At 48.2% G+C, this 26,053-nt stretch overlaps 1 protein-coding gene across 2 annotated transcripts in view; it reads right to left on the reverse strand.

The window, feature by feature from the left end:
* ERICH6B (glutamate rich 6B) overlaps positions 1-26,053 on the reverse strand; it is a 90,275-nt gene that overhangs the window by 39,748 nt on the left and 24,474 nt on the right. For both annotated transcript variants that reach the window (XM_035302603.3, XM_035302604.3), the window contains exons 4-7: positions 21,032-21,459; positions 15,337-15,385; positions 11,708-11,877; positions 4,012-4,074 (exon numbers count right to left, since the gene is read on the reverse strand). In XM_035302603.3, coding sequence (XP_035158494.3) covers positions 4,012-4,074; positions 11,708-11,877; positions 15,337-15,385; positions 21,032-21,401 — 652 coding nt within the window. In that variant the 5' untranslated portion in view covers positions 21,402-21,459. The remainder of the gene's footprint in view (positions 1-4,011; positions 4,075-11,707; positions 11,878-15,336; positions 15,386-21,031; positions 21,460-26,053) is intronic.

Raw genomic sequence — 26,053 nt, forward strand, 5'->3', positions numbered from 1 at the left:
CTTGGGATGGAGAATTTTACTGAGCTGGGGCTGCCTTTACCCACACAGGCCTGGGGCCTCTCTGCTTTCAAACCTTCTTCTGCCACCTTGGCTCGTGCCTGACAGACTTGCCATGATGTGGTGGGCCCCATGCTTCCAAATTCCCTGGCAATTCTTTTCCATCACTTCCCACAGGTGCCCACAATGCCACCGCCACCGGGATACCCACAGCAGGGCACAGGCAAGGGCATGCTCAGCTTGATTCTAAAAACACTACGTGTTCCCAAACTGTCTGCCACGGAAAAGACCAAGGAGATTTTAAAAAACCATTCAGGAAAACCTAGCAAGAATCCTTAGAAATTCAAGCAAGCACTGGGGAAGCTCCTTGTGGGTGTCATTAGAGAGGAAAAGTGAATGAATGGTAGAAAAGGGGCCTGGGAGACCAAGGAGCAGGCTGCGTGTAAGATGCTCTGAGCCTGTCTCAAATGTGCCTGCCTGGGATGGAGATGAGGACGGCTGTGTCCCTGGTAGCCCAGCAACTCCCCATCATTTGCATTTGCCATATTTTAGTAGTTTTTTTTCTTTGAATAATGCACAGTTAATTTGAAGTGGTTAAAAAAAAAGGGGGGGTGTTTAGTGTTTATCATGGGAAGAAGGTGAACTCGGCAGCACCGAACACTCAACAGGCGTGTCCAGGAACATTAATAATTGAGCTTATTAACATTGCTGGGCACTGTCGACATGTCAGGTGTAAATAACATGTAATAATTGAGCTTATTAACATTGCTGGGCACTGTCAACATGTCAGTTGTAAATAAGCTTGTCATAGCTGTAATGGGCTGAATGAGAAGGAAGAGCCTTATTTCTGATTAACTTTCCCTTTGGGGACATCTGTCCCTCTCTACCTGTGTTCTAGTGAGATCATTATCTTCTCCTGAAGTCACTCCATGGGAGGATGGGAAGGGCCAGGGGGGAGTGTCAGGCCAAGATCGAGTGGCAGCCTGGGCATCCGGAACCTGGGCCACTTCCAGCATGTCCCCCTTGCACCCCGGCTCCTTATATGTGCAATGGGACAATAAGACGCATCTTGAGGGTGGCTCAGAGGGGCTAATGCAGGTGATACTGTAGGTGCTAATGTAGGTCAACGCTAACACACTCCGTTCCCCAGGGGAAGCTTGTCTTCCCTGGTCTGGTTAAGAACAAATCTTAATTCTTCCTTATTCAAGTGCCTCTCCTCTAACATTTTTCTTTTTTATTTAAAAAAAAAATTTTTAGGTCGGGTGCAGTGGCTCAAGACTGTAATCCCAGCACTTTGGGAGGCTGAGGCGGGTGGATCATGAGGTCAAGAGATCGAGACCATCCTGGTCAACATGGTGAAACCCCGTCTCTACTAAAAATACAAAAAATTAGCTGGGCACGGTGGCGCATGCCTGTAATCCCAGCTACTCAGGAGGCTGAGGCAGGAGAATTGCCTGAACCCAGGAGGCGGAGGTTGCGGTGAGCCGAGATCGCGCCATTGCACTCCAGCCTGGGTAACAAGAGCGAAACTCCGTCTCAAAAAAAAAAAAAAAAAAAAAAGTTTAGAGACAGGGTCTCTCTCGGTAGCCCAGGCTGAATTGCAGTGTTGTGCTCATGGCTCATTGTGACCTGGAATGCCTAGGCTCAAGCAATCCTCCCACCTCAGTCTCCTGAGTAGCTGGGACTACAGGCACGTGCCACCATGCCTGATTAATATTTTAATTTTTTTGTAAAGATGAGTTCTTGCTATATTGCCCAGTCTAGTCTTAAACTCTTGGCCTCAAGTGATTCTCCCTTTGTGGCCTCCCAAAGTGCTTGGATTACAGGCATGAGCCACCGCACCCAGCCTCTTAATATTTTTCTTGACAGAGCCATCATTCTTGAATTTGGGATAAATGAGCTGTGTGTATTTGACCTGAGGCCATATACATACATACATATACATGTATGTGCGTGTGTGTTTCCCACGTTATGTGACAAAGATTCTTTGCTTGACCAAACTTTAGTTAGGCTTCCGTATCTTCTCCTAGGCCCATCTGTGCACTTCTTATAAAATCCAGTTTTAGCAAGAACATGCTAAGCTGGCTAACAAGAACCCCTGCCCTCATGAGGTTCTTCATCCTCCATCATCACCTGGGTAATATCTGATCACCTGACCCATCTTCAGCAAGAATCCTATTAGGTTGGTTTATTCAGAATCCCCCATGCCCCTGATGTTTCCTCTTAGTAATTTTCCCTCCACTGACCTCTACCCTGCTCCTTGGCTACAAATTCTCACTTGCCCATGCTGTATTTGGACTAGAGTCCAAGCTCTTCCCCTCCTGCAAAATCTCATTGCTGTGGTCTCTAAACTTACTGTGGTTCTGAATAAAGTCTACTTACTGTGCTTTAACGAGTGTCAGTGAATAATTTTTCCCTTAACAATAGATGAGGAAAGGGAGTGAGAAGCAGTAAGTGACTAGTAAGTCACTAGCCCAGGACCAGCTCTGAGAAATGAGCACGCCAGTGCCACTGACTGATAAGCACACAGATGAAACTCAATCCTATTTTCACCTCCACGCTTCACAGTGAATTCCCTGCTATCCTAGGCTGATGGCTAAAGAGCTGGGTGGGCCTGGTGGCTGCTGTGGGCACAAATCTATAAAGTGTTCTAAAAATCTAGCTACTCAAACTGTGGTCCATGGATAAGAGAGCTTGTTAGAAAGATCAAATCTGGGCCGGGCGCGGTGGCTCACGCCTATAATCCCAGCACTTTGGGAGGCCAAGGCGGTTGGATCACGAGGTCAAGAGATCGAGACCATCCTGGTCAACATGGTGAAACCCCGTCTCTACTAAAAATACAAAAAATTAGCTGGGCATGGTGGTGTGTGCCTGTAATCCCAGCTACTCGGGAGGCTGAGGCAGGAGAATTGCCTGAACCCAGGAGGCGGAGGTTGCGGTGAGCCGAGATCACGCCATTGCATTCCAGCCTGGGTAACAAGCGCGAAACTCCGTCTCAAAAAAAAAAGAAAAAGATGCCACAGGACCCTGAATCTACCTGGAGAGGTGCAGGTATCCCAGCCAAGCACTGCCTCTGGGAATTCAGCAACCCTCTGAATGCTCTGAAGTGTGGAAGTCCCTAACCCAAGCTTTTGAATAGGAAGATGGACTTTCAGTCCTGTCCCTTCAGAAACCCTCTCTCTGTTTCTTGTTTTAGCCTCCTTCTTGAGGAGGTTCAGGGGCTGTGTGCCCAGCATGCCCCTCAGTCCCCTCTCGGCCCTGGGACACACTGGATTGGAGAAGGAGCCACCTGCCAGAGGCACCCTTCCCCACAGGGCACGCTGCAGAAAGCAGGGACCTGTGGATATATCATGTGAGACGCTCACCATCTTCTTCCTGTTTTTGCTGGACTTTAGTGTCAACATACTCTTAAAAAGAGAACAGGAAAACTTATGAAGAGGGTATGGTATGGTGAACTAGTCTGGACCTTTTAATTCCTGATGGAATCAACTTAAAAAATCACCTCCTAGGCAGCCGGGAAGCCTTAGGGTGGAGTGCACGTGTTTTGGGATAAGAGGCTTCCTTGATCTTCAGCAGTTGGAGGCCTGCAGCACATGCTCACCAAATATTGATTCCCCTTTTTTGTTGTTCTTATTGTATCTTGCCCACTGGAGTTTAGGCTCTGAGAGGGTGAGATGGGTTCTGTCTACTTTATATCCTGCCTCATATACAGCAAGGATACAGTAAATGTCATTGCCTTAACTAAGTATCTTCCCTCCTAATTGCAGTGATAAATATTGTTTCCTCTCCTTTCAAAACGCCACAGTGCTTTACCCTCTGGCTTACCTGAGCCTGGAGCCTTGACATTAAATTCCAGAAATAATGCCTTGGTCATTGGCCTCCATTAACCTTGCTCCATTCTAAAGTGGCCAATAGCGTGCTCTCCTTGGCTGGAGGAAGGCTAATTCTGTAACTCTTACCTTCCAGGATGGTGACTCCCTTCTACGGGCCATTAAAAACCATCATCAACTTTACCTTTAAAAGCAGCTTTCGTGGTGTTTTCTTGCTCTGTTGTTGATTTTGATTTTAAAGATTTTACTGTTAAAAGGCAGAAGAGGGTGTCCATTAGTGATCGAAACCTTACATTTTCCAGTGGGTTCAGACTGGGAATTTGGGGTCTCAGGTTCTTTCTTGGCATCCAAGGCTGGTCAACAGTGGGGGGGATCTGAGGCTGGTGGGCACAGCCAGCACATATAGATGCCCCACTGCACCCCATCCCCTTTGGCCTTGGTAAATCTCTCTAGGATTGCAATAAATTAGAGGTCAGAAAATGTGACCTTGTTGTGGGCTTCTCCTCTGGTCACCGTAAGGCTAGTTTGGGTCCTCAGGATAGATGGAAGGGCTGAGGCAAGGTGGGAGGAAGATTTTAGAGGTACCTCTCCTGCTATGGGGACCATAGAGCCAAGTGGCTCCAAGGCCATGTAGACGCACAATGTGCATGCCTGTCACTGTACTAGTACCGTGTCTGTTCATTGCCAGGAGGTGTGTAATGGGGACTGGATGGGAAACAGGGGGACTGTCTAGGGTAGAGCTGCTGATATTTGCAATGGGAAGCTACTGTGTGTGTGTGTGTGTGAGTGCGTGCATGTGTGTGTGTATATATATTTAGGACTTTGTGTGTGTGTATGTCTGTATGTGTGTGTGTGTATTTAGAACTTTGTATGTGTATATATATGTGTGTGTATGTCTGTGTGTATGTGTGTATATGTGTGTGTATATATATAGGACTTTGTGTGTATGTCTGTGTATGTCTGTGTGTGTGTCTGTGTCTGTATATGTGTGTGTATGTGTGTCTGTGTATATATATTTAGAACTTTGTGTGTGTCTGTGTGTATGTCTGTGTGTGTGTCTGTGCGTGTCTGTATGCATGTGTGTAAGTGCGTGCATGTGTGTGTGTATATATATTTAGGACTTTGTGTGTGTGTATGTGTGTGTATATATAAGACTGTGTGTATGTCTGTGTGTCTGTGTATGCGTGTATGTCTATGTGTGTGTGTATGTATGTGTGTGTGTGTGTATATTAAGAACTTTGTATGTGTGTATATATGTGTGTGTGTATGTCTGTGTGTGTCTGTGTGTATGTGTGTATATGTGTGTATATATGTGTGTGTATATATATAGGACTTTGTGTGTGTCTGTGTCTGTATGTGTGTGTGTCTGTGTGTGTGTCTGCATGTGTGTGTATGCGTGCATGTGTGGGTGTGTGTGTGTCTGTGTGTGTGCGTGTGTGTCTGTATTCATGTGTGTGTCTGTGTGTATGCATGCATGTGTGTGTCTGTGTCTGTGTGTGTGCATGCATGTCTGTGTCTGTGTGTGTGTGTGTGTGTGTGTGTGTGTGTATTTAGGACTTTTGTAAGTTCTCGATTGCCCTTGTTTTCTGTCTTTGGAACTTTATGATCCCTATTCGTTTTTGCCTGTTTTACCCCCTGGTGTTTGTCTTCCTACTCCTAAATACTAAACACATGTGCACATGTGTGTGTACACACACACACACAGACATACACATACACACATACATGCTCTACATTCCATTCTTTTTTTTTTTTTTTTTTTGGAGACGGAGTCTTACTCTGTTGCCCAGGCTAGAGTGCAATAGCGCAATCTCAGCTCACTGCAACCTCCACCTCCCAGGTTCAAGTAATCCTCCCCCCTCAGCCTCTCGAGTAGCTGGGACTACAGGGGTGCACCAGCACGACCAGCTAAGTTTTGTATTTTTAGTAGAGATGGGGTTTTGCCATGTTGGCCAGGCTGGTCTCGAACTCCTGATCTCAGGTGATCTGCCCACCTCAGCCTCTCAAAGTGCTGGGATTATAGGTGTGAGCCACTGTGTCTGGCCCATTCCATTCTTAATAGTAAGGACTAATAGGCCCATGATGAAAAAGCCAGGTAAGCTGCCCTATTAGCTTATGGGAGTGTCCTAAATTCAAGATGGACAGGGTACAAAACCAAAACCAAAACTTGTGTGTGGCCTGTGGCATTAAGAGGACTGAACACTTGCCATATCAGTGCCTACTAGTTCTTCAGCAAGAGGCTGGCACTTCTACACACAAGGAGCTCTCCAGTTTCAAGAAAACCCACTGTTCCATGGCATAGTTCTGACTGTAGAGAATAATTTTCTTTCTTACCATGTTTCCCTTGGATTGCATTAGTGTCCTGTTCTAGCCCTTCAGTCTGGAGTGTAAGACCCAGGTCTTGGTTTCGTGTGGCAGATTGTCAAATATTTAAAGTCGGTTTTTACATCTCAGAGTCATGTGTCTTCCAGACTTAACCTCCTCCTCTGCTTCAGCAGTTCTTGGAATGTTGAGTCTCCAGGTCACTGCCCAGGACACCAGCTCTTCTGCTGAGCCCCCGTCAAGCTGATTCTAGTTCTGAGTGTGCTATCCCCCAAGCTGAACGTGCCATTCCAGGGATGGCTCCCCAGTGCAGGGCAGAGCAGGATGAAATCCTCTTTACATACCCCTTCAGTTGCATCTGGTCGTGTTAACTTTTCTGGCAGTATTGACGTACTGAACTTGTGGCTGAAGAAACATCTAACAACAAACACGGCTTCATCCCTCTGCAATTCTCCAGCCTGCTGTTACTGGGGGCCTGAGAGCAGGGTCTGATGTCAATGACTGATATCTTTTATCCAGCTGATTCTGCTCCGATGTTTCCGCCTGCCAAAGTCTATTAGAATCTGATTATGTTATCCTCATTATTTGACAGCTTCAGGGAATCTACAAATATAAATATTCCCTCTAAATCTGCATCTAAGCCGATTATAAAATGTACTGGACGGAGCCCTGTGGCTCCCTGCTGGAAACCAGGTTGACTCTGATGTATGAAACGGCATCTTGGGGTGCTGTTCCATCTGTTATTACTGATGACATCATCTTACAGTGGCACCCAGCTACAGGAGCATCAGGGAGCCTTTGGAAATAAGACGTCTTGCGGAATTTCGCCCTGTGGGGTTTCCACAGTTCCCTGATCTAATAACCTTGTCGAAAAGTGACCTGGGCGTGGTGGCTCAAGCCTGTAATCCCAGCTCTTTGGGAGGCCGAGGCGGGTGGATCACGAGGTCAAGAGATCGAGACCATCCCGGTCAACATGGTGAAACCCCGTCTCTACTAAAAATACAAAAAATTAGCTGGGCATGGTGGCGCGCGCCTGTACTCCCAGCTACTCGGGAGGCTGAGGTAGGAGAATTGCCTGAACCCAGGAGGCGGAGGTTGTGGTGAGCCGAGATCGCGCCATTGCACTCCAGCCTGGGTAACAAGAGCAAAACTCCGTCTCAAAAAAAAAAGTGACCCAAAAGCCAGTGTCGCGTGATTGGCTCCTATCGATCTTAGGCTGGTTTCTTGTGGTGATTTGCTCTCATATTTGCCCCAGATTGGTCACAAACTGATTTCACCAACTTCCCACAATTCGTCGAAGACGCAGAGCAGGATTCTCTCACTGTGTACACGTTCTGAAGTACATTTTCTCCAGCAGTGACCATTCTCTTTGCATTTCTTTTCACCAACCTTTAGTTCCTGCGCTTTCTCACCTAATTTTGTTGTACTCTTTTCAGTTTGAGGATAATTTTCTTTCACGGTGAAGTGAAAATTAAATAACAATGGCAGAGCTTGACCCTTTGCTGGATCATTCCTCAACACGGCGCTCAGCGGCACAAGCCTGTCTTGATCTCTTTGGCTCAAAGATATTTTAAATGGGCCTCTGTCTTTCGTTGCTGCCTGTATGAGCACTGTCATTATTATTATTATGTTTTGGTAAGAATGTTTATTCCAGGATTGATTTAGCTTTCCTGACACTATTCTTAAAGTTCACAGCCATTTTCCTAAATGTATTATTGAGAACACCCTCATCTTTTTTTTTTTTTTTTTTAATGAGACGGAGTTTCGCTCTTGTTACCCAGGCTGGAGTGCAATGGTGCGATCTCGGCTCACCGCAACCTCCGCCTCCTGGGTTCAGGCAATTCTCCTGCCTCAGCCTCCTGAGTAGCTGGGATTACAGGCACGCACCACCACGCCCAGCTAATTTTTTTTATTTTTAGTAGAGACGGGGTTTCACCATGTTGACCAGGATGGTCTCGATCTCTTGACCTTGTGATCCACCCGCCTCGGCCTCCTCATCTTTGTAACCTCTGCATGTGATCTTTCAAAATCTGAGTCCACGGAAGGAAATACCAGTTTGCACTTTTGAGAGCTTTTAATCCTCTTCCCCATCTGATATGGTTTGGCTGTGTCGCCACCCAAATCTCATCTTGAATTGTAGCTCACATAATTTCCATGTGTTGCAGGAGGGACCTGGTGGGAGATAACTGGGTCCTGGGGACGGTCTCCCCCATACTGTTCTCGCGGTGGTGAATAAGTCTCATGAGATCTGATGGTTTCACCATGGGAAACTCCTTTCCTTTGGTTCTCAGTTCTCGTGCCTGCTGCCATGTTAGACGTGCTTTTCGCCTTCCACCATGACTGTTAGCCCATTAACCTTATTTTTCTTTATAAATTACCCAGTCTCGGGCATGTTTTTATCAGCAGCGAGAAAACAGACTAATACACCCTCTGATCTCTGCTTACACCTCTGCCTGTCCTCACTCACGTTTCTCTACACACAGTGTTTCTGTGCATATTTCTATCTACAGGGCTCCTTTCCTACTAAGACCATTTTTTTATGGTAGGATATACCCTTTTATTACCATGATCTGACCTTGAATCAGATGAGGGTTTAACAACAGTTTCACAAGAATTTAATAAATATTCATGGGCGCTTACTGTGCCAGCACTAAGTCGGGAGGACTTCTGTGAGCATGGATGCAATGCTCTGTGTTTTTATGATTCTGCTCTGTGCCTGGATAGTGAGACACACGAGGCCATAACTAGTGTTTCTGGTCCTCCGCAGCGTCTCCTCATACAGATCACGAGGCATTTCCTGTGCCTGTTGAAACCTTTCCGTGTCAGTCCCGCCACCCTCTGGAGTCACAGGTCTCAAGGATTTATCTGGGTATTTTTCCTCCATATTTGGCCAAAGTCCTATTTGTCGAGAAAGGCTGTGCCAGGTGGAACACCGTTTTTGACTCACTGTGGTTGAACAATCCCATAATAAAATCGTGCTTTAGAAGCAGAAGCCTGGAAGCCAATTCATCTTAAACTAGAGGTTCTCCGGTTCCTTGTCATTCGTGTGCCTGAGCAACCTCTTCTGGGGATCTGGTTAAGAATGCATATTCCAGGCTGTTTTAGGCAGGGATTCTGATGAGGGCTGGAGAGCCACATCTTCACAAAGTGCCTGGTGATAGGGACACCCAGTTTTGGGCCTTCTGGAGCGGCCGTGCCCATAGCTGGCCACCTCTTTGCTGGCTCCTGCTGGCCTCAGCTCCATGTGCCCAGTTCTCTGGGTCATGTTTGTCACGGTCGCCTGCGTTTTTCCAAGTAGCTGGGCAACTTCTTCTCTGGGCTGAAAGCGTTGCTTGTCTGCATCTGCCACACTTGGGAATCCTCAGTAATGTGTACCTCCCCCGCAGGAAGGCCGTTTCCCTCCTTCCTGCGTCCCTCTCCTCCACCACCTCTTGACGTGCTTTCGCACTTCCCCCCCTTCCTGGAGTTTCAGGCTTCCTGGTTCCTCTGTCACGCTCCGCAGCATGCGGCTAGCCTGCGTTCTATACCAAGCATGGGAAGGTGGACACTCCTCAGTGCTTCCTGTTTCATCTGGGACTGGCACCAGAGTATGTGCTTGTCTGGCGTGAGAACTGGAGCATTTCAAAGTCCGTGCGCAGGACGGCTTGGCAGAAAGCATGGGGGCTCACAGGTCCTGGGCTCCTCTGACCCCAGAAGGCTGCCGCTGGAGGTGGACCTTTCTGCGGCTTTCTTGGTCGCTGACTGGCTGTCTAGCTCATAAACATACTTATGACATTTCATGGTGACCCAGGGCCCAGGAGCTGCTAAATCTACCCTTTCTCTGTCCCTGTTTGTCACGCTTGTGCCGTTCCATTGGCTGGACACAGTCATATAGCTGTTGCCACCAATGCTCTCCAGAAAGACAGATTGGAAACTACAGTTAGAAGGGGAAAGAAAAACCTCCACACGTTTTTAGGGAATTGTGTTTCGGTCTTTGTGATAATGACCATCCCCCCACCCCGAGTAACTGCAGGAATCTGGCGTGTCACTGAGCCTGGCTTGGAGGCTCCAACACAGTCCATATCTTTGGCTCAGGCCACCAACGTCACAATATTTGATCAGTGGACTTTTCCTGTGGGTGGTCAGACTTTTACTAAACACGCTGTCATGTTGGCTTTAAGGAACTCTGCATTGGAAAGAGACGTAGCTGCAAGATGTGCCCATGCAGAGCAAATATACACGGTACTTCCATCCTCAATGGCACAGACATCATCAGCCATATTAGTAAAGGTAATGAAGGGCAAATGAAACTCTGATTTTGGTGGCCCCTCTGTGGGCTGGGTCCACAGTGGTGTGAACAGGCTCCAGTCCCCCTGCCACATACTCCAGCCTTTCCCACCACCCTTCTCCTCTCCACATACTCCAGCCTTTCCCACCACCCTTCTCCTCTCCACATCCTTTCAAGCCTAGCACTGGCACTTGACTGGCAATTACCCAGTAAATGACTTTCAGAATCCTTCTTATGAATATTTAATAAATCCCCAGTTTTTCTCAGTGGTCATGCTTGCTCACTTTGAGATGATTCTGGTTCGTGGGCTCCGTGGGAGCGCACATGCTGAAAAAAGTCCCCAGTGAACCGCTGTAGCCTGTGAAACACTCCTCGGCACGTGCTGGCGGCGTGTGCCTGTCCTCTGCCTCTCCCTTCTCCCTTATGGGGTTTCTGGCTCCTAATTCCATTTAACCACATTTGTGCTACACAATTTAGTGGCCATGGAGAGGGGCAGGGAGGGGAGATGACGGGGGAATCTAATCTACTGCTGCCAGGACTACAGATGTGAAATAATTCTGTGAATCAGGGATGGGTCAATTTCACTGAAGCTGAATTTAAATCATTAACGATGGCAAGAAATGCTATTCAGTCTGCCGCCCCCAGGCTCCCAGAGCGAGGATCTGGGGGCTCAGTTGGGTAGACAATGAAGTCCCTTAATGCAATTTTGCCAGACTGTCTCCTGTGTGCCTTAGCTGTAGGCATGAAGGTTCACTACATGGACAGTATTGGCGGGTTCTGAATCAGGGCTGGCTTCAACCCCATGCTGAGACTGTCAGAGGTGGGCCCATGTCCCATTTTCCATTTTCCACATGATTATCTGGATATGGCCTGTCACCCCAGGGAGCCAGTGTGTAATCTGGGAATAAAATGGCCTGTGTCCCTGAGGGAAATTGTGCCTGTGCTCATATAGAACGAGACTAGGAAGACGAATGACAAACAGGGAGGAGACAGAAAGATGGAAGGAGCTATTTGCTTCAGCACGTTGCTGATGCTCTTTCTCTGAGGGGGGTCTGGGGTGGGAGGAAGCAGGAAGCAGGCTCTGAGGGGGGTCTGGGGTGGGAGGAAGCAGGAAGCAGGCTCGAGAGGAGTTAACATTTTACGCAAAACAAGACCTCGGAGGGCAATGGAAACAGTAGGGTGTCATGAGCGTGAGAGACGATACTCGCCACAGTGTTTCCCACGCACGAAACGCTGCCAGAGCCGTCCTCCCCGGCCCACAGAGCCGCGGACAGGGCACGGCTCCCCTCACCTGCGGCTCTGTCACAGTGCCAGTCTGTCTGACTGGCCTGGTTCCTCCTGTACAGTGTACGTAGCGACTCAGAAGACCCTGTGGCAGATCCAGAGGTGGGAGAAGGAGAAGGAGAAGCCAACGGGACGGGTAAGAAGGTGGTCACCTGAGACGGGCCAGCGTCTGGGCTCCTGTCGGAGGGGAGAACAGGAAGGTCACCTTCCAGACTGCGGCCAGGTCAGGAATCCCTCCTAAGGCACGCCGGGGGTTGATGTCCACACCCAGACGGTGGACGTCCCGAGGTTTGAGGAGACAAGCCGTGAGTTGTGAATGACAGGCCAGCGTGTCATCACTCTGGGCAGCAGAGCCACACGCTGCCCACAGAGCCACTTCACTACACCACGAGGAGATCTGTGGGTGCCTTCGAAGGCCACTGGGCCAGGCGATCATAACTGACAGACGTTCCAGAAGGTTCTCCTTCCTTCCCGGCACACAACCCTCCTTATTCTAGTGCTCTCCCTGCCTCACAGTTTTTCTGGGCAGAGTGGAAAAGTTACTGAATGAGATGCCGCAGCAGTTTAAAATCAAGCACTGAGATCTGTCGCTGCAGTGGGCTCCCCACAAACACTGCCACCATTAAGAAGGCTTTCCTAAGGGCCTGGTGGCAGGGCACTGGGTGTGAGGTGCAGGCCCCACTACCTGGCAGCTTAGGATCAAGAGGGGTGACCCTGAGACATCAACCCACTCAATTCTCTTTATCATGAGTCTCTGGCTTTTAACTAGGGGCAAGAAACTGTAATTCAAATGAATGAGACAGGTCTTTGGGGTGCTTTGGCCCTGGTGTTATTTCATGTCAACTGGTCCGGTTGGCAGAGATGGGCACAAGGAAATGCCCAACATATAAATAGATGGTGGCTATGGTTGGTAGAAAAGGTATAGACTCTTGACACCTGACCTTACGTGTTGGCTCCTGCAAAACAGTGGAGGCGCTTGGGGAAAGTTACCTGTTTGCTGCTGCTCTTGCAGGGGAAGTAAGATTGGCCTGTCCCCATCTGCACCAGGGAATTCAGTGTAGGGCAGGGGGTCTGGTAAGGGCTGGAGTCTGGGTAAGGGCTCAGGCAAAGAGGCGGAGGGAGGGAGCAGAAGGCTGCTTGTTCTCACAGTTGGGTGCCCTGGGAAGGCTCCCTTCAGGGTCTATTGGAGTTACAGGCAGATCTTGTGGGTGCTTCTGAGGGACCAGTAGGAGAGCTTGGGTCTGTGCCAGCCCTGCAGGCTGGGGCAGAGCAGCGTGTTCTCAGGACACACATCAAGAAGGGGCCCCGGGCAAGTGGCCAGATGTTTGGGTCTTAGGTCAGGTGCCCAAAGGGATGAAGAACAGGCAGATGCAAGTGAGTTCTTTAGGCCTGTGTTATTAACTCTTGCCCTGCTGCAGACCCCAAGGCCAGGTGAGGAGTCTCCAGGGCCTCAGTTCCTTTATCCTTCTAGCAAGATGATGTCTGTCGTATCTCACTCACCTGGTGCCCACGGGGACCCACAGAGATGATGCTAGTCCTCATGAAAGGACTTAGAAAAGTCAAATCTGCCCAACAAACTTAGAGACTTATCTCAGAATATTAGCCTCTCTGGTCATTTCCACCATGATGTACATTTGCCCCCTACCCTTTCTGGGGTTCCTGCCAGGGCTCACCTCCCGGGAAGCAGAGGCGGGTTCCAGCCACCTGGGCTGACTGCCAGCTCTGTCTTCCATTGCAATGGAGAGGCCACAGGGAGGAGCTGTTGGATCCTGGGTCCCGGGGAGTTGGACCGCTTGAGGCCTGCTTCTGCAGTGCTTTAGCAAGAGGAGGGCCAGGCGTGTGCCTGGAGGACCTTCGGCAAGTGGGGAAGTGGGAGAGGGAGCTGCTCCTGGCCTGGGCTGGCGGATAGCCTTGTGTTTATAAGGGACGCGTGACACGCTTCCCTGTACCTGCTATCCTTCCCCAACCCTTGCCTCTCACACACGTGCACGTGTGAATGTAACACTTCTTGCTTAAAGGAGTCTGTGGAAGGTTTGGGTTCTCAGCTTTCTTATGTGAAGAATATCCTGGGCCTCTCTAAGAACTTGGAGGCCCAGTGGCCCTTGGGGGACCCAAGCCTGGTGTGGACACCAGGAAGGCTCCCCAGGGCCTCTCTGATCCTCACAGCTCTCCATGGGCCCTGGGAGCCCATTGGAAACCCCCCTCAGCTAAAGTATACAGAGGATTGGCTGAGTGCGAGTGTCTGGAATACAGCTGAGCAGGAACCCTGACTCTTGTTCCAGGCATGCTAAGTTTTCCGCCCGGTGGTTTGTGGGGTGCAGAACAGAGGATGGCACGGATCTGTGGCACTTACTGAGAGCGTGCTGTGTGCTGGCCACTGTTTAGCCTCTGAGTAAATACACATGTCATTCTCACCCAGACCCCGTGAGGCTGGAAGTCTTCCTCTCCCCATTTTACAGATGAAGAGACTGAGGTACAAGGAGATTAAGTGGCTGCCCTGTAGATGCTTGGGTGGAGGAGCTCAGTTTCAAACCCAGACAGTCTGGCTCCAGAGCCCCATTCTCAGCATCTTTAAGGTGGTGACGTCACCGTTGGGCCCCTTCCCTGTGTGTGGCCACGCTGCTTCGCATGCTTTGAGTGTCAGCGCTCGGGGTGAACCGGGGCCTTTGGAAAGCCCCGCCCTGTTTGCGCATCACCTGCACCAGAGCCAGCTGTTAGAGGCCTTGCAGCACCCCTGGAGGTGTGCATTGGGGAGCAGAGTGGCAGTGCAGAGCTGGAGTGGGGGCTGCCTCACCAGCTGAAGTGGCGGGCCCGTGTGGGAGCCATGTGCCTACAAGTTGTAACTTATGGGCTCCCCACATGGCAAAACTGGGATTTCATTCCTACTTCTTGCCATAACCAAACTGGCCCTGTGCTTTTTTTTTAGATCTAGTTTTAACCCACTTCACCAGTAGAGAGAAATGATCCTTTGGGGGAAATTGTAGGGTATAAGACACAAAGCCAAGGACAAGGCTGGGGTGGCCCTGCAGTCGTTTTCCAGAGCTGGGCACGTAGCAGGCCCAGCATATTCCACAGAGGCTTCGCCCACCGTCTGGTGTGTGCCAAGTCCTGCCACAGGATCTTAATGAGTCTTCACTGAATGAGAATTCAGACCTTGGAAACATGCCTGAGCTTATTCTCTTCCTGGACAGACTGCACCATCCCTTGGGGGAAATCATTCATCTGCTCCCCTGAGAGGCCTGCCAGGGAGCCCTTTGCAGTCTCTCCTGGTTGAGATCTTTCCCCAGACTCAGACGACCTTTGCCCCTTTCTTTTTTTTTTTTTAATTGCATTTTAGGTTTTGGGGTACGTGTGCAGAACATGCAAGATAGTTGCATAGGTACACACGGCAGTGTTTTGCTGCCTTCCTCCCCTTCACCCACATTTGGCCCCTTTCATCTCCAGTGGTTCTGAGCACCCAGGACTCTGATCTTGGGACCCACCCCTGCTCTGTGAGTGACTGAGTGGCAGAGGCAAGCAGGGTTGTAACTTCCGGGAGCCCCACTAAACTCCTTCCTCCCCTACCCCATGCCACGCCCTGTCTTGGGTTCTCCAAGGGCTCCTGAAACACGATTTATCCCAAAAGAAAATGATTACCTTGTATCACGAAGAAACATGGTGTGTGATGAGTAACTTGCCTTGGGTTCTATTGGAAAAAAGAACAAAAAAAAAAATTGGCAAAAAAGCATCTTTCTATTTAAAAAATGTGTTGTTAAGTATGTGCCACTAGGGTGGGGTGGAGAGGGCCCCAGTCACAGAAATGTTCTATTTTCACTTTGGTATTGTCTGTCAATGGTTTCCTTTAAGAATGACTAGGTTGAAATGTTGTAAAATTAGAACTCCAGAAGATACTTCTCAGGCAGTCACGGATTTTGGAAATTGGAGTTTGCTTTGCTTATCTCTATGGTTACCCAGAAGTCTCCCTCCGTCCTGGGATGAAGGGCATCTGTACAGCGGAGGTGACTGAGGTGCATGGATATATGTATTTTAAGAATTATTTTTAATTTTAAAGGACCCGCTTGTGTCACGGAATCACCTGATTGTTTGCCTTGAATGATGTGGCATCAAGAATTTCTGGTACACTTGGGATAAAATACGCCACCAATTCTAATAATACAAAATGGCCACAGTGGAAGAAATAGAGAAACGAGAACCAGAGCATTTAAATCGGGAGGGAAAGGTGGACACTTCCACTTATCCGGAGCTCACCCTTGCAGCGAAACAGGATTGAGGAATATCCCTTGGCTATTAAAATGGTCTCGGTAAAAATTAAGCAACATGGGCAAATGGCAAAGTTATAATACCAGGTTACAAAAGTAAAATACTAACTTGTATAGACAGCGTGTTTAAAACAGCAAAAACCAAACCACACAGCAAGGACATCACTACCAACAATGCAGACGGTGCCGGCAGAAAGACAGAATGCCGATCCCTTCCGTGCGCATTAGCTTCACTTCCGTGCGAGTGTTTGCAGGTTGGGGACATCTTTCTACTTCTCACTTTTCAACTTTTCCATTTTTTAAAGACAGGAACAAGAAGAGATTTTTTTTTTCGATGTCACTTTTCCAAAATTAAAATAGGCACACAACTTATGAAAGAGCAGAAACAAAGCATGAAAGGAGGAGAGAAGGAAAGGAGGAGACGCTACTGGAAGGGAAGAGAAAGCCTGGGAGCCTGTCCTGGCCCTTCTAATGATTTTCTGTGACTTCAGAGGTAGTCACATACCCTCTCTCTAGCTCCAAGTTGCTTATCCGGGAAATGGGCAGGGAGATAATGGTTGGGACAATTGAAGGAGAGATTGTGAAATAGACAAGATGCACCCTTTGCCATTGGACTATGTTCCCTAAGGGTCATTGGGACAAGACGCGTGCAGAAAATGATGCTGCTTGTTGGGAGCACAGTGGAGGCAGAAGCAACCGGCTCTGGGGCTCAGCATCCCCCAACCCAGCAATGGCTGACTCAAGGTCACAGAGGTGAATTTCCTTGCATGAAAAGTTGGCTGGCTTTCTCATCTCTGCCTTGTTAGTATCTCTTGCACCTTTCTTCTGAAATTTCCAGAACTGCTAGGTTCCCTGTTGGAAATGGTAGTTGGGACACCAGCTCTCAACTGGAAATGGCAAGAATGACAGCATTTAGGTCACACAACATTCGGAGCTGCTGAGGAGGAGCTAGTGGGGTACAGAAAATAAAATCCAACGCATTATGTATATCAAAAGACTAGGCAAGGCTGGCGCTGTGGCTCATGCCTGTAATCACAGCACTTTGGGAGGTCAAGGCGGGCAGATCATGAGGTTGGGAGTCCGAGACCAGCCTGGCCAACATGGTGAAACTCCATCTCTACTAAAAATACAAAAATTAGCCAGGCATGGTGGCAGGTGCCTATAATCCCAGCTACTCGGGAGGCTGAGGCAGGAGAATTTCTTGAACCCAGGAGGTGGAGGTTGCAGTGAGCCGAGTTTGTGCCATTGCACTCCAGCCTGGGTGACAGACTGAGAGAGCAAGACTCTGTCTAAAAAAAAAAAAGGCAAAACCACGATGAATCAATGTACTGTGACATATCTATGGCCACAGGGCAGAATTATCATTAGGAATGTCTTGGGCACTAAAAACAACACTAAAAGGGGGTCTCATTATCGGGTGGTTTCACTCTACAGAAGGTTCTATTGCAGGAGGAGAGCAGTGTAGCCTGTAGGCCCGTCTAGCACCTTTCTTGTAAGATTATAGAGGAGTATTTTATACCTTACAATTGTATGGTGCAGGGGAACTTTCAAAGCAGTTTCAGACATGTTACTTCATTTACTGGTTGCAAACCATTGTGAGAAAGGTGTTTTTGAACATGGGGAAACTGAAACCCAGACATCCCCAAATCTAGGCCCCACCATGTGCTGGGTTTTCTGAGCTGGACACCACAGCACTCACACCCATGTTATACACCCAAAATCTGAACTCCCGCAGCAGGCCAGTCAGATGCAACTAACAAATTACTCACTGACAATTGATGCTGCATTGATATTTAAGCTGCTCACCTAATTTTACTGGATTTCCCCGTAAAATCTGGGGGGACCAACCCTTGAAGGAAGAGAGGTGGGTGCGGGTTGTTGGTCTGATGTAACCAGATTTGTCCAGGGCTATGGGAGTCCCTGAAGTTGACTGGCCTGTAGGGTGGATGAATGGAGGGTACAGATCCCTCCCATAGCCTGGTTCATTGTATTTTGTCTTTTGGTTATGTCCATTTCACAAAGCAGGTAATGTGGCTAGGGGTGTGTGGCCAGGCACAAGTCAATGGCAAGGGAATAATAATACATCATGTAATATAATGATCCTTACAATGGCTAACACTTGGTTAGGCCTTAAATGCTATGAGCTTGGCGTATCACTTGATGATTTACCTAATTTAACCCCTTGAATCCTCCTACATACCCTATGAGGTAGATCTCATGCTGTTCCTGTTTACAGTAAAGGCAACTAAGACTATGGAGCGGTTAAGTCACTTGCCCAAGTTCATGCAACTAGTGAGGCCCTAAAAAAAACCCCTAAAAGGGGGTCTCATTATCGGGTGGTGTCGCTCTACAGTAGGTTCTATTGCAGGAGGAGAGCAGTGTAGCCTGTAGGCCCGTCTAGCACCTTTCTAGAGAGAGCTGGCATTCACACGGAGGGAGTCAAGCCCCCGAGAGAAAGGAAAATGTGCTCTTGTGACAGACTCCTATCTGCTGTTACGTAGACGGAGAAATGGCACTGAGGCACCCGCTTCACTGTCTGCTCCTGTGGCAGACACCACTAGTCGATCATAGCTGAGCCCAGACAAGGCCTCAATTCTTCTCAGTGTAGTTTTCCACTACTAACCTCTAGTAGTTAACGCATCAGCATGTGAGATAAGCCCATTCGTCATATCTAGTGCTCATTTTATAGATGCCGATTAATGGATAAACTGTAAATAAATGTGTGTGTACCTGTGTATGTATGAGTGTGACTGGCTTTAGAAACTGAATCTGATCACTCGATTCAATTCACATGTACGGAGCGTCTGCTGTAGGTCAGGAAGGCACTCTTGCTACTCACTGAGGTTCAACAAAGGGGTAAACAAAGTTATATCTTAAGGGTATTAGCAGAATATTATACACAAAAATATTGACATATTTTTTGAAACATTAAGAAATTTCTTCTTAACCTGTTTTGTACAGTCTGATGTGAAATCCTAGAATTTCATAGACCAAGAAATTCTTCCGTGAGTCCTGAAAGGCATGTCGGCATCTCCCTGGTGTTTTTTCAGTGCCTCTCCAATTTCTGTTAGCAGGACATTCATTTTCAAAGTGTTTGCTTTGCACACAGTTGCATTCCCTTGGCAGCACTATACTTGTCCTGCTCTGGTGGGTGACACATTTACGAAGACCCAGCACATAGAGGGGACATGTTAAGAATGCTTGATTCATACAGTGCAGGAGAAAAAGCCCTGAATGCTATTTTTCAGTATTAGAATTACATTTGATACCGGAACAGCAGGGATATTAGGCTTCCAAGAAGGAGCTTAATGGTAGAGGCATACAGAAAAGAGAGTGCCCAGCAATAGTGGAATTACCTCTCCAAAGCAACAACTAAATTTCCAGGAGACGAGCAGGAATCCAGGATGGCACATCTGATTTGATGAAGGCAAAATGCCTGAGGGGCTGCAGAGAATACCCAGCTTTTAGGATGTAGGTTGTGGTCATCAGCTATTGAGGAATTTAGAAATTCAGGCTGTGTAGGATTCTTGCAGTTGGTAGCAGAACTGGATCCAGGAAAATAGTTTAGTTCTACTTAAAAGCCAACATGAAGATGATGTGGGTGACCTGAACCTCTACCTTTCTGTGCTGGTTGAAAATGGCTGTGTTGTCAGGACATCAAGACAGGACACCACAGGGGCATATGAGCAAATGCACATGAGTCACTGCCAGCAAATAGCACAAGGAGGCTGCTGCCGACATGAGGAAACGCTGCCAGTCGCTGAAACAGTGCTGGGCAAACAGCCCTTGGATGAGGAAAGTTACTCCGACGTCAAATACTTCAGCACAGACTGAAATGATTCCTTTCCGGGGGCAGAGTGGGTGTCCTGAGATGCACACCAGTGTCTGCTGACCTAGCAACAGAATGTGGGCATGTGTTCCAGGAAACAGAGATCTCTGATGAAACAGTTCACCAAAATGCCATTTTAAAAAAGTACCAAGAAATTGGAAGCAATAAATGGTCAATATTAAGAGATGGATGAAAAATATTACAGCTTCTCAGTACAACTCAGTGTGATGCAGTCAGTAGAATGATCTTTTGAAAGCTTGATGACATTAAACATGTACAGTGTTAAATGATATATCAGTCAACAGTGTTTAATTATAACATAAATAGATAATAAGTATGTCTTTGAAAGCAGGTTACAGATGTAATATAAAGCATGATCCTTTTATGAAAGGGATGTGTGTCTATATGTGTATATAAATATATGCATGTGTGTATATATATATATATAATATACATCTGGGGAAGATATAATCAAAAGTGTAGAAAGTGATGATCATCTCTGATAGTCAAGTGGTGGTGATTTTTGCTTTCTTTTTGCTTATATATAGTTTCTTTCTTTCTTCTCTCTCTTTTTTTTAATAGATGAGCATTCTGTCACCCAGGCTACTCAAAATCCTTGGCTCAAGTGATCCTCACATCTCAGCCTCCTCGGTAGCTGGGACCACAGGCATACGCCACCACACCAGACTAAATTTTAAATTTTTCTGTAGAGATGAGGTGTCGCCATGTTGCCCAGGCTGGTCTCAAACCCGTGACTTCTCACTATCCTCCCACCTTGGCCTCCCAAACTGCTGGAACTGCAGGTGTGAGCCACTGTGCCTGGGCTGCTTATATACAGTTTCTAAAACATCTGCAGTGAACATGTATTACTTATGTAACGTGAAAAAGGAAAGATGCAAATGATGACTCTTACTACAGACAGGTGTTTATGGAGCCTTCCTGCCTGCTTTGCCGGCGCAGTGCTTTGGGGCAAGGCTGTTGCATTACAGCTGTGAGCAGAACCTGCTCAGTAAATGCATCTTCCTACCTGTCAGCACCGTGTTTACAGTTGCCAATTTTCGCTCTGGATCTTTCTCAGGTTTGTGCTCTTTACCTGGGCCTCGTGGTAAACTAGAGCTCCCATCCTTTGGGAGGCCCTGCTCCAGGTACTCATCCCCTCCCAGATACTCTTCCTCATCCAGACCCTCTTTCCCTTTCAGATACTTTTCCTCCCAGAGATGCTCTCCCTCCTCCAGATACTCACCTTCTCTCAGATACTTGTTATACAAATTTTCTTTTCCATCCAGATTCTCTTCTTCCTCCAAAGATTCTTTCTCCTCCAGATCCTCTTCCTTCTCCAGATCCTCTTCCTCTTCTAGATACTCTTCTTTTCCCAGATCCTCTTCCTCTTCTAGATACTCTTCTTTTCCCAGATCCTCTTCCTCCTCCAGATCCTCTTCCTCCTCCAGAGACTCTCCCTCTGTAGAAAATGGAGATTCATCCTGTAGACGTTCCTCATCCAGTTCTACTTCAGTATCCTCGTTTTCTGAAGGTGAAGTCTGTGTGGAACACTGGGGAGATAAGGGAGGGCGAGGAGGTGATGCTCCTGGTGACTGACTGTTTTCAGCAGACATGCTGGGGAAATCGTGGGCGGTGAACTCCTTCCGCAGGAGCCAACGTCACTCCATCATCCTGTATCCAAGAAAACAATAAAATCCTATTAGCCAGTAATAGCAATTGCATATTGATTTAAACCCATTTTTGTTCACTTACTCAGTGGTCTTTGGAGAGCTCCTAAGTATGCAGATCAGTACATAGTGACCAGTGAAAAAGGCACAAGAAGAGGGAACGGAGGCTTCCCTCAATGCGCTGGGTGGGGAGACCGCACCTGAAGGCCAGGCCTTCAAAACCGCTGCACAATATGAGGGCGATGGGGAGGGCTGGAAAGCAATCATTGTTTAGTGGTGCTGTCACTGGAGGTTTTTATTTTTCATTAAGTATTTATTGCCACAATAAATAAGATAGAGACTGTCTTCCAGGAGCTTGAAATCTGAGGAGAAAGGAGTCACAACAAACAGGTTTCTAAACACAGTGACCAACACAATGGAAGGGGTGCCCACCGAGTGGGATGGACACAGAGCCTGGGGCTTCTGGTCAGTTAAGACTCCTATGGCCAGAAGTGTGTGGGGCATATCCTCATGGCTGCCACATGCACTGTCAACCCTGCCCGCAGCACCACCCACTGTCAGCTCGCCAGGCAAATGCTATATATGTTTTAACACTGAGCATCTTGATGCCTCCAGGGAGGCTTCCAGGCTCCCTCTTCTGTTCCATCCATGTCTTCTATATTTTTTTACTAAGGTAACTATTTTGCTTTATTAAATTGTTTGCATACTTGTCCTTCCAACAGCGTAAGCTCCTTAAAGGCAGGAGGGGGCAGTGTCATTCTTTTTTGAAAATAGATTTTGAATCCTTCCCCTCCCCCTCTTCTCCTCTGTGGCCCACTGTGATTCCCCATGGTGAGCGCCCCATCTCTAAACTGAATTTCTGGCTTTCCTGAGACGCCTGCCACTGCTCTGCCAGTCATTTGCTGCAAAGAGTGTTCTTGTAAAAATATAAATCAAATCAGGATTTCCTCTGCTTAAAATCTCCCAGTGGCTTTCTGGTGTGCTTAGAATATGGTGTCAACTCCGTTCCATGCCTGCCTGTCTTTCTGACCTTATCTATCCCCATCCCTCCTCCCCTGTCCCCACCGTGTCACTCTCTCCTACAGCACTTATCAGTGTGGCTAATTATGTGTCCACTTCTGTGTGGACTTGTTCAATTTTTCTCTTCCACCAGGTGTAAGTGTCTCAATGATAGTGACCTTTTAAAATTCGTTCCCCACTGTTTCTCCGATGGTTATCTTGGAGCCTGGTGCATAACAGATGTCCAGTAAATATATGGCCAGTGACTGAATGAAGGGCCAGGAAGAGGTGGCTCGATAGCAGGGCACCCTGAAGGTTTGAAAATGACATTTATTCTGCACAATAGGACACACGGGAGAGGCAACTGGTCCAGAATCCTTCTGCTTGCTCTGGGGACTTAAGAGATAGATTTCTCAGCCTGCATCTTTCTGGGTATCTGAGTGGGAAGCTCTGTTCTAGGGAACCAGCCAGACGAGACCACCAGGATCAATGATAGCAAATGCAGCATGGTGTCCAAGGCAAGGGGTATCATGGACAAGGCCACTCATCACGGGGGAATGGCACACTCATCCACCTGCATGACTGTTGGTGATGGACAAGGCCACTCATCACGGGGGAATGGCACACTCATCCACCTGCATGACTGTTGGTGATGGACAAGGCCACTCATCACGGGGGAACGGCATACTCATCCACCTGCATGACTGTTGGTGATGGACAAGGCCACTCATCATGGGGGGACACTCATCCACCTGCATGACTATTGGTGATGGACAAGGCCACTCATCACAGGGGAACAGCACACTCATCCACCTGCATGACTGTTGGTGATGGACAAGGCCACTCATCACCGGGGAACGGCACACTCATCCACCTGCATGACTGTTGGTGATGGACAAGGCCACTCATCACGGGGGAATGGCACACTCATCCACCTGCATGACTGTTGGTGATAGACAAGGCCACTGATCACGGGGGAACGGCACACTCATCCACCTGCATGACTGTTGGTGATAGACAAGGCCACTCATCACCGGGGAACGGCACACTCATCCACCTGCATGACTGTTGGTGATGGACAAGGCCACTCATCACGGGGGGACACTCATCCACCTGCATGACTGTTGGTGATGGACAAGGCCACTCATCATGGGGGAATGGCACACTCATCCACCTGCATGACTGTTGGTGATGGACAAGGCCACTCATCATGGGGGGACACTCATCCACCTGCATGACTGTTGGTGATGGACAAGGCCACTCATCATGGGGGGACACTCATCCACCTGCATGACTGTTGGTGATGGACAAGGCCACTCATCACCGGGGAATGGCACTCTCATCCACCTGCATGACTGTTGGAGCCCCTGGAATGCTGGATTCCGATAGGATTAGCCTGGGGCAGTGAACACAGAAATGCACAACCCAGATCCCCTTTTCAAAGAAGGAGTTGCCGCCCAGCTGTGAGGAGTGTGGTCAACAGGTGGCCCCAGCTGCCAGCTCCTTCAGGATGTGCCTCAGCTGCAGGTTTCTTTCTAGTGACGCCCTTCTCAGGATAACCTGTATCAGAGGCAAGGCGAAGGTAGAAAAGGCCAGGCAGCTGCAGGCAGCACACCTCCGAGAGGCCACATTCACCCCGGAGCTCTCCGGCAGGCTGACCAAGGCTCACAAAGCCTGCTCCACAGGTGCCATCTCCATCTGGCACAGACCTGCTTCCTTCCCCTTCTTCCTTCCGGGGTGGACCCCACGAAATGTTTTGTATCATAACAGTTTGCATTTTAGAGTCTATTTCCAGAGAACCTACCCTGTGATAGCTTCCCAAAATATAAACCTGGGAAAGAATGGACTGAAAGAGTTGGTGGAGAGAACAGCAAGGCCTCACTGGTGCCCTGATTGCATAAAAGGTCAGTGTGGTTGAGGGTACGGCGTATTCGCATCTGCCTGGAAGGGAGCGCTGGCCTTGCAGAGAGATGACAGGGTGCAGCAGTGACGGGGGAGCCCGTGCATGGAGAGTTTTGAAACCCACCATGAAGCCTTTTGTGTTGGGTGGCATCAAAAGAGAAAACTGCAACACATGTAGTTATTAATTGAATTGGATTTTATTCCTGATTCATGAATAGAGCAGCCTCCATTCTACAAACAGAAGGAGAGTCCCAGCAGGCAGCAGCAAAACAGTGGGCTCTGTGAGGTGGGAACACAGAAACAGAGCGATGGAAAAAGTAGATTGGCTCCCATCAGGTCACTTTTCTTGGTAAGGGGTGAAGCGGAGAGAGGACTTGCTTCTTGCTCTCACTCAGGTAGACTGGAGGCTCCTGTTTTCAGGAAACCTAAGCTGTTTTGGGATCTGTTTCCTTGCAGTTTCAGTTTGATTACGTGGCACTTGCCACGAGTAACTCCATTCTGCTTTGGTCTTGTCCCCTGGGGCCTAGTGCAGGGACCTGGTCCAAAACAATGGCTTCCCATAAGTTTTGCCTCACGGTGGTGATGGCATTAAAGCAGCTTTGGAGCAAGATGATTCCCGGGGCCATTTGCCAGACAGTTAAGAAGCAGTGGAGACGGGAAGCTGAGCTGCCGTTGGCTTGCCCTTGTACCCTTCATTTCGTGGCTCTGTGGTCTGTGAATGTCTTTTCATGGAGGAGGAGGTGAGGTATAGATAAGACATGAACTGATGGTGGGGGACACTGTGAGGCAAAGGAAGAGCTATGAGGCTTTGGGACCCACCCACAGCTATGTCTGCAGAAGCCTCTTTTGTTCTAAAGAAGGTCCCTTCAGCTTCATTCATCTAAACCCTCAATATACCACCTACTATTGCTGTGCACTTCTGAATCCCACTGGCTCCTGGTGCCTCGGCCTAAGACAGGGCTGGGCTACCCATGTAGAGAGAGCCCTTGGCCCACAACAGTGCATCTGGGGAGAAGGCCCTAGAAGCCTTCTAGCAACTGAAGACAGGTGATGAGGATTCTTCACTTGACCAAACTCCATCAGGCTCCTGAAGCTTCTCCCAGACCCGTCTGTGCACTTCCTTGTGAAATCCAGTTTCATTTTAATTTTTTTCTTTATTTTGTAAAAATTAATGGGGTACAAGTGTAATTTTGTTACATTCATAGGTTGTGTAGTAAGGTCAGGGTTTTTAGGGTCTCCAACACCCAAATAACATAGATTATGCTCACTAAGTAATTTCCTGTTATGATAATTTCTCACCATCCCCTCCTCTCCCACCCCTCACTCTTCTGAGTCTCCATCATCTGTCACTCCACACTTTGTGCCTGCTCAGAAGTGAGAGCATGTGGTATTTGTCGTGCTGTGACTGCCTTGTTTCACTTAAGATAGTGGCCTCCAGTTTCACCCACGTGGTTGTGGAGGACACGATTTCATTCCTTTATGACAGCACCGTATTCTATCTGGTATACGTGCCACATTTTCTTCAGTCATCTGCTGGTGGACACTCAGGCTGATTCCATATCTTTGCTATTGCGAATAGTGCTGTGATAAGCATACAGGTGCAGGTATCTTTCTGATGTAATGATCTCTTTTCCTCTGAGCTGATACCCAGGAGTGGGATTGCTAGATTAAATGGTAGTTCTATAAAGTCCAGTTTC

Source organism: Callithrix jacchus, chromosome 5, assembly GCF_049354715.1.
Source record: "Callithrix jacchus isolate 240 chromosome 5, calJac240_pri, whole genome shotgun sequence".
Classification (NCBI taxonomy): Eukaryota; Metazoa; Chordata; class Mammalia; order Primates; family Cebidae; genus Callithrix; species Callithrix jacchus.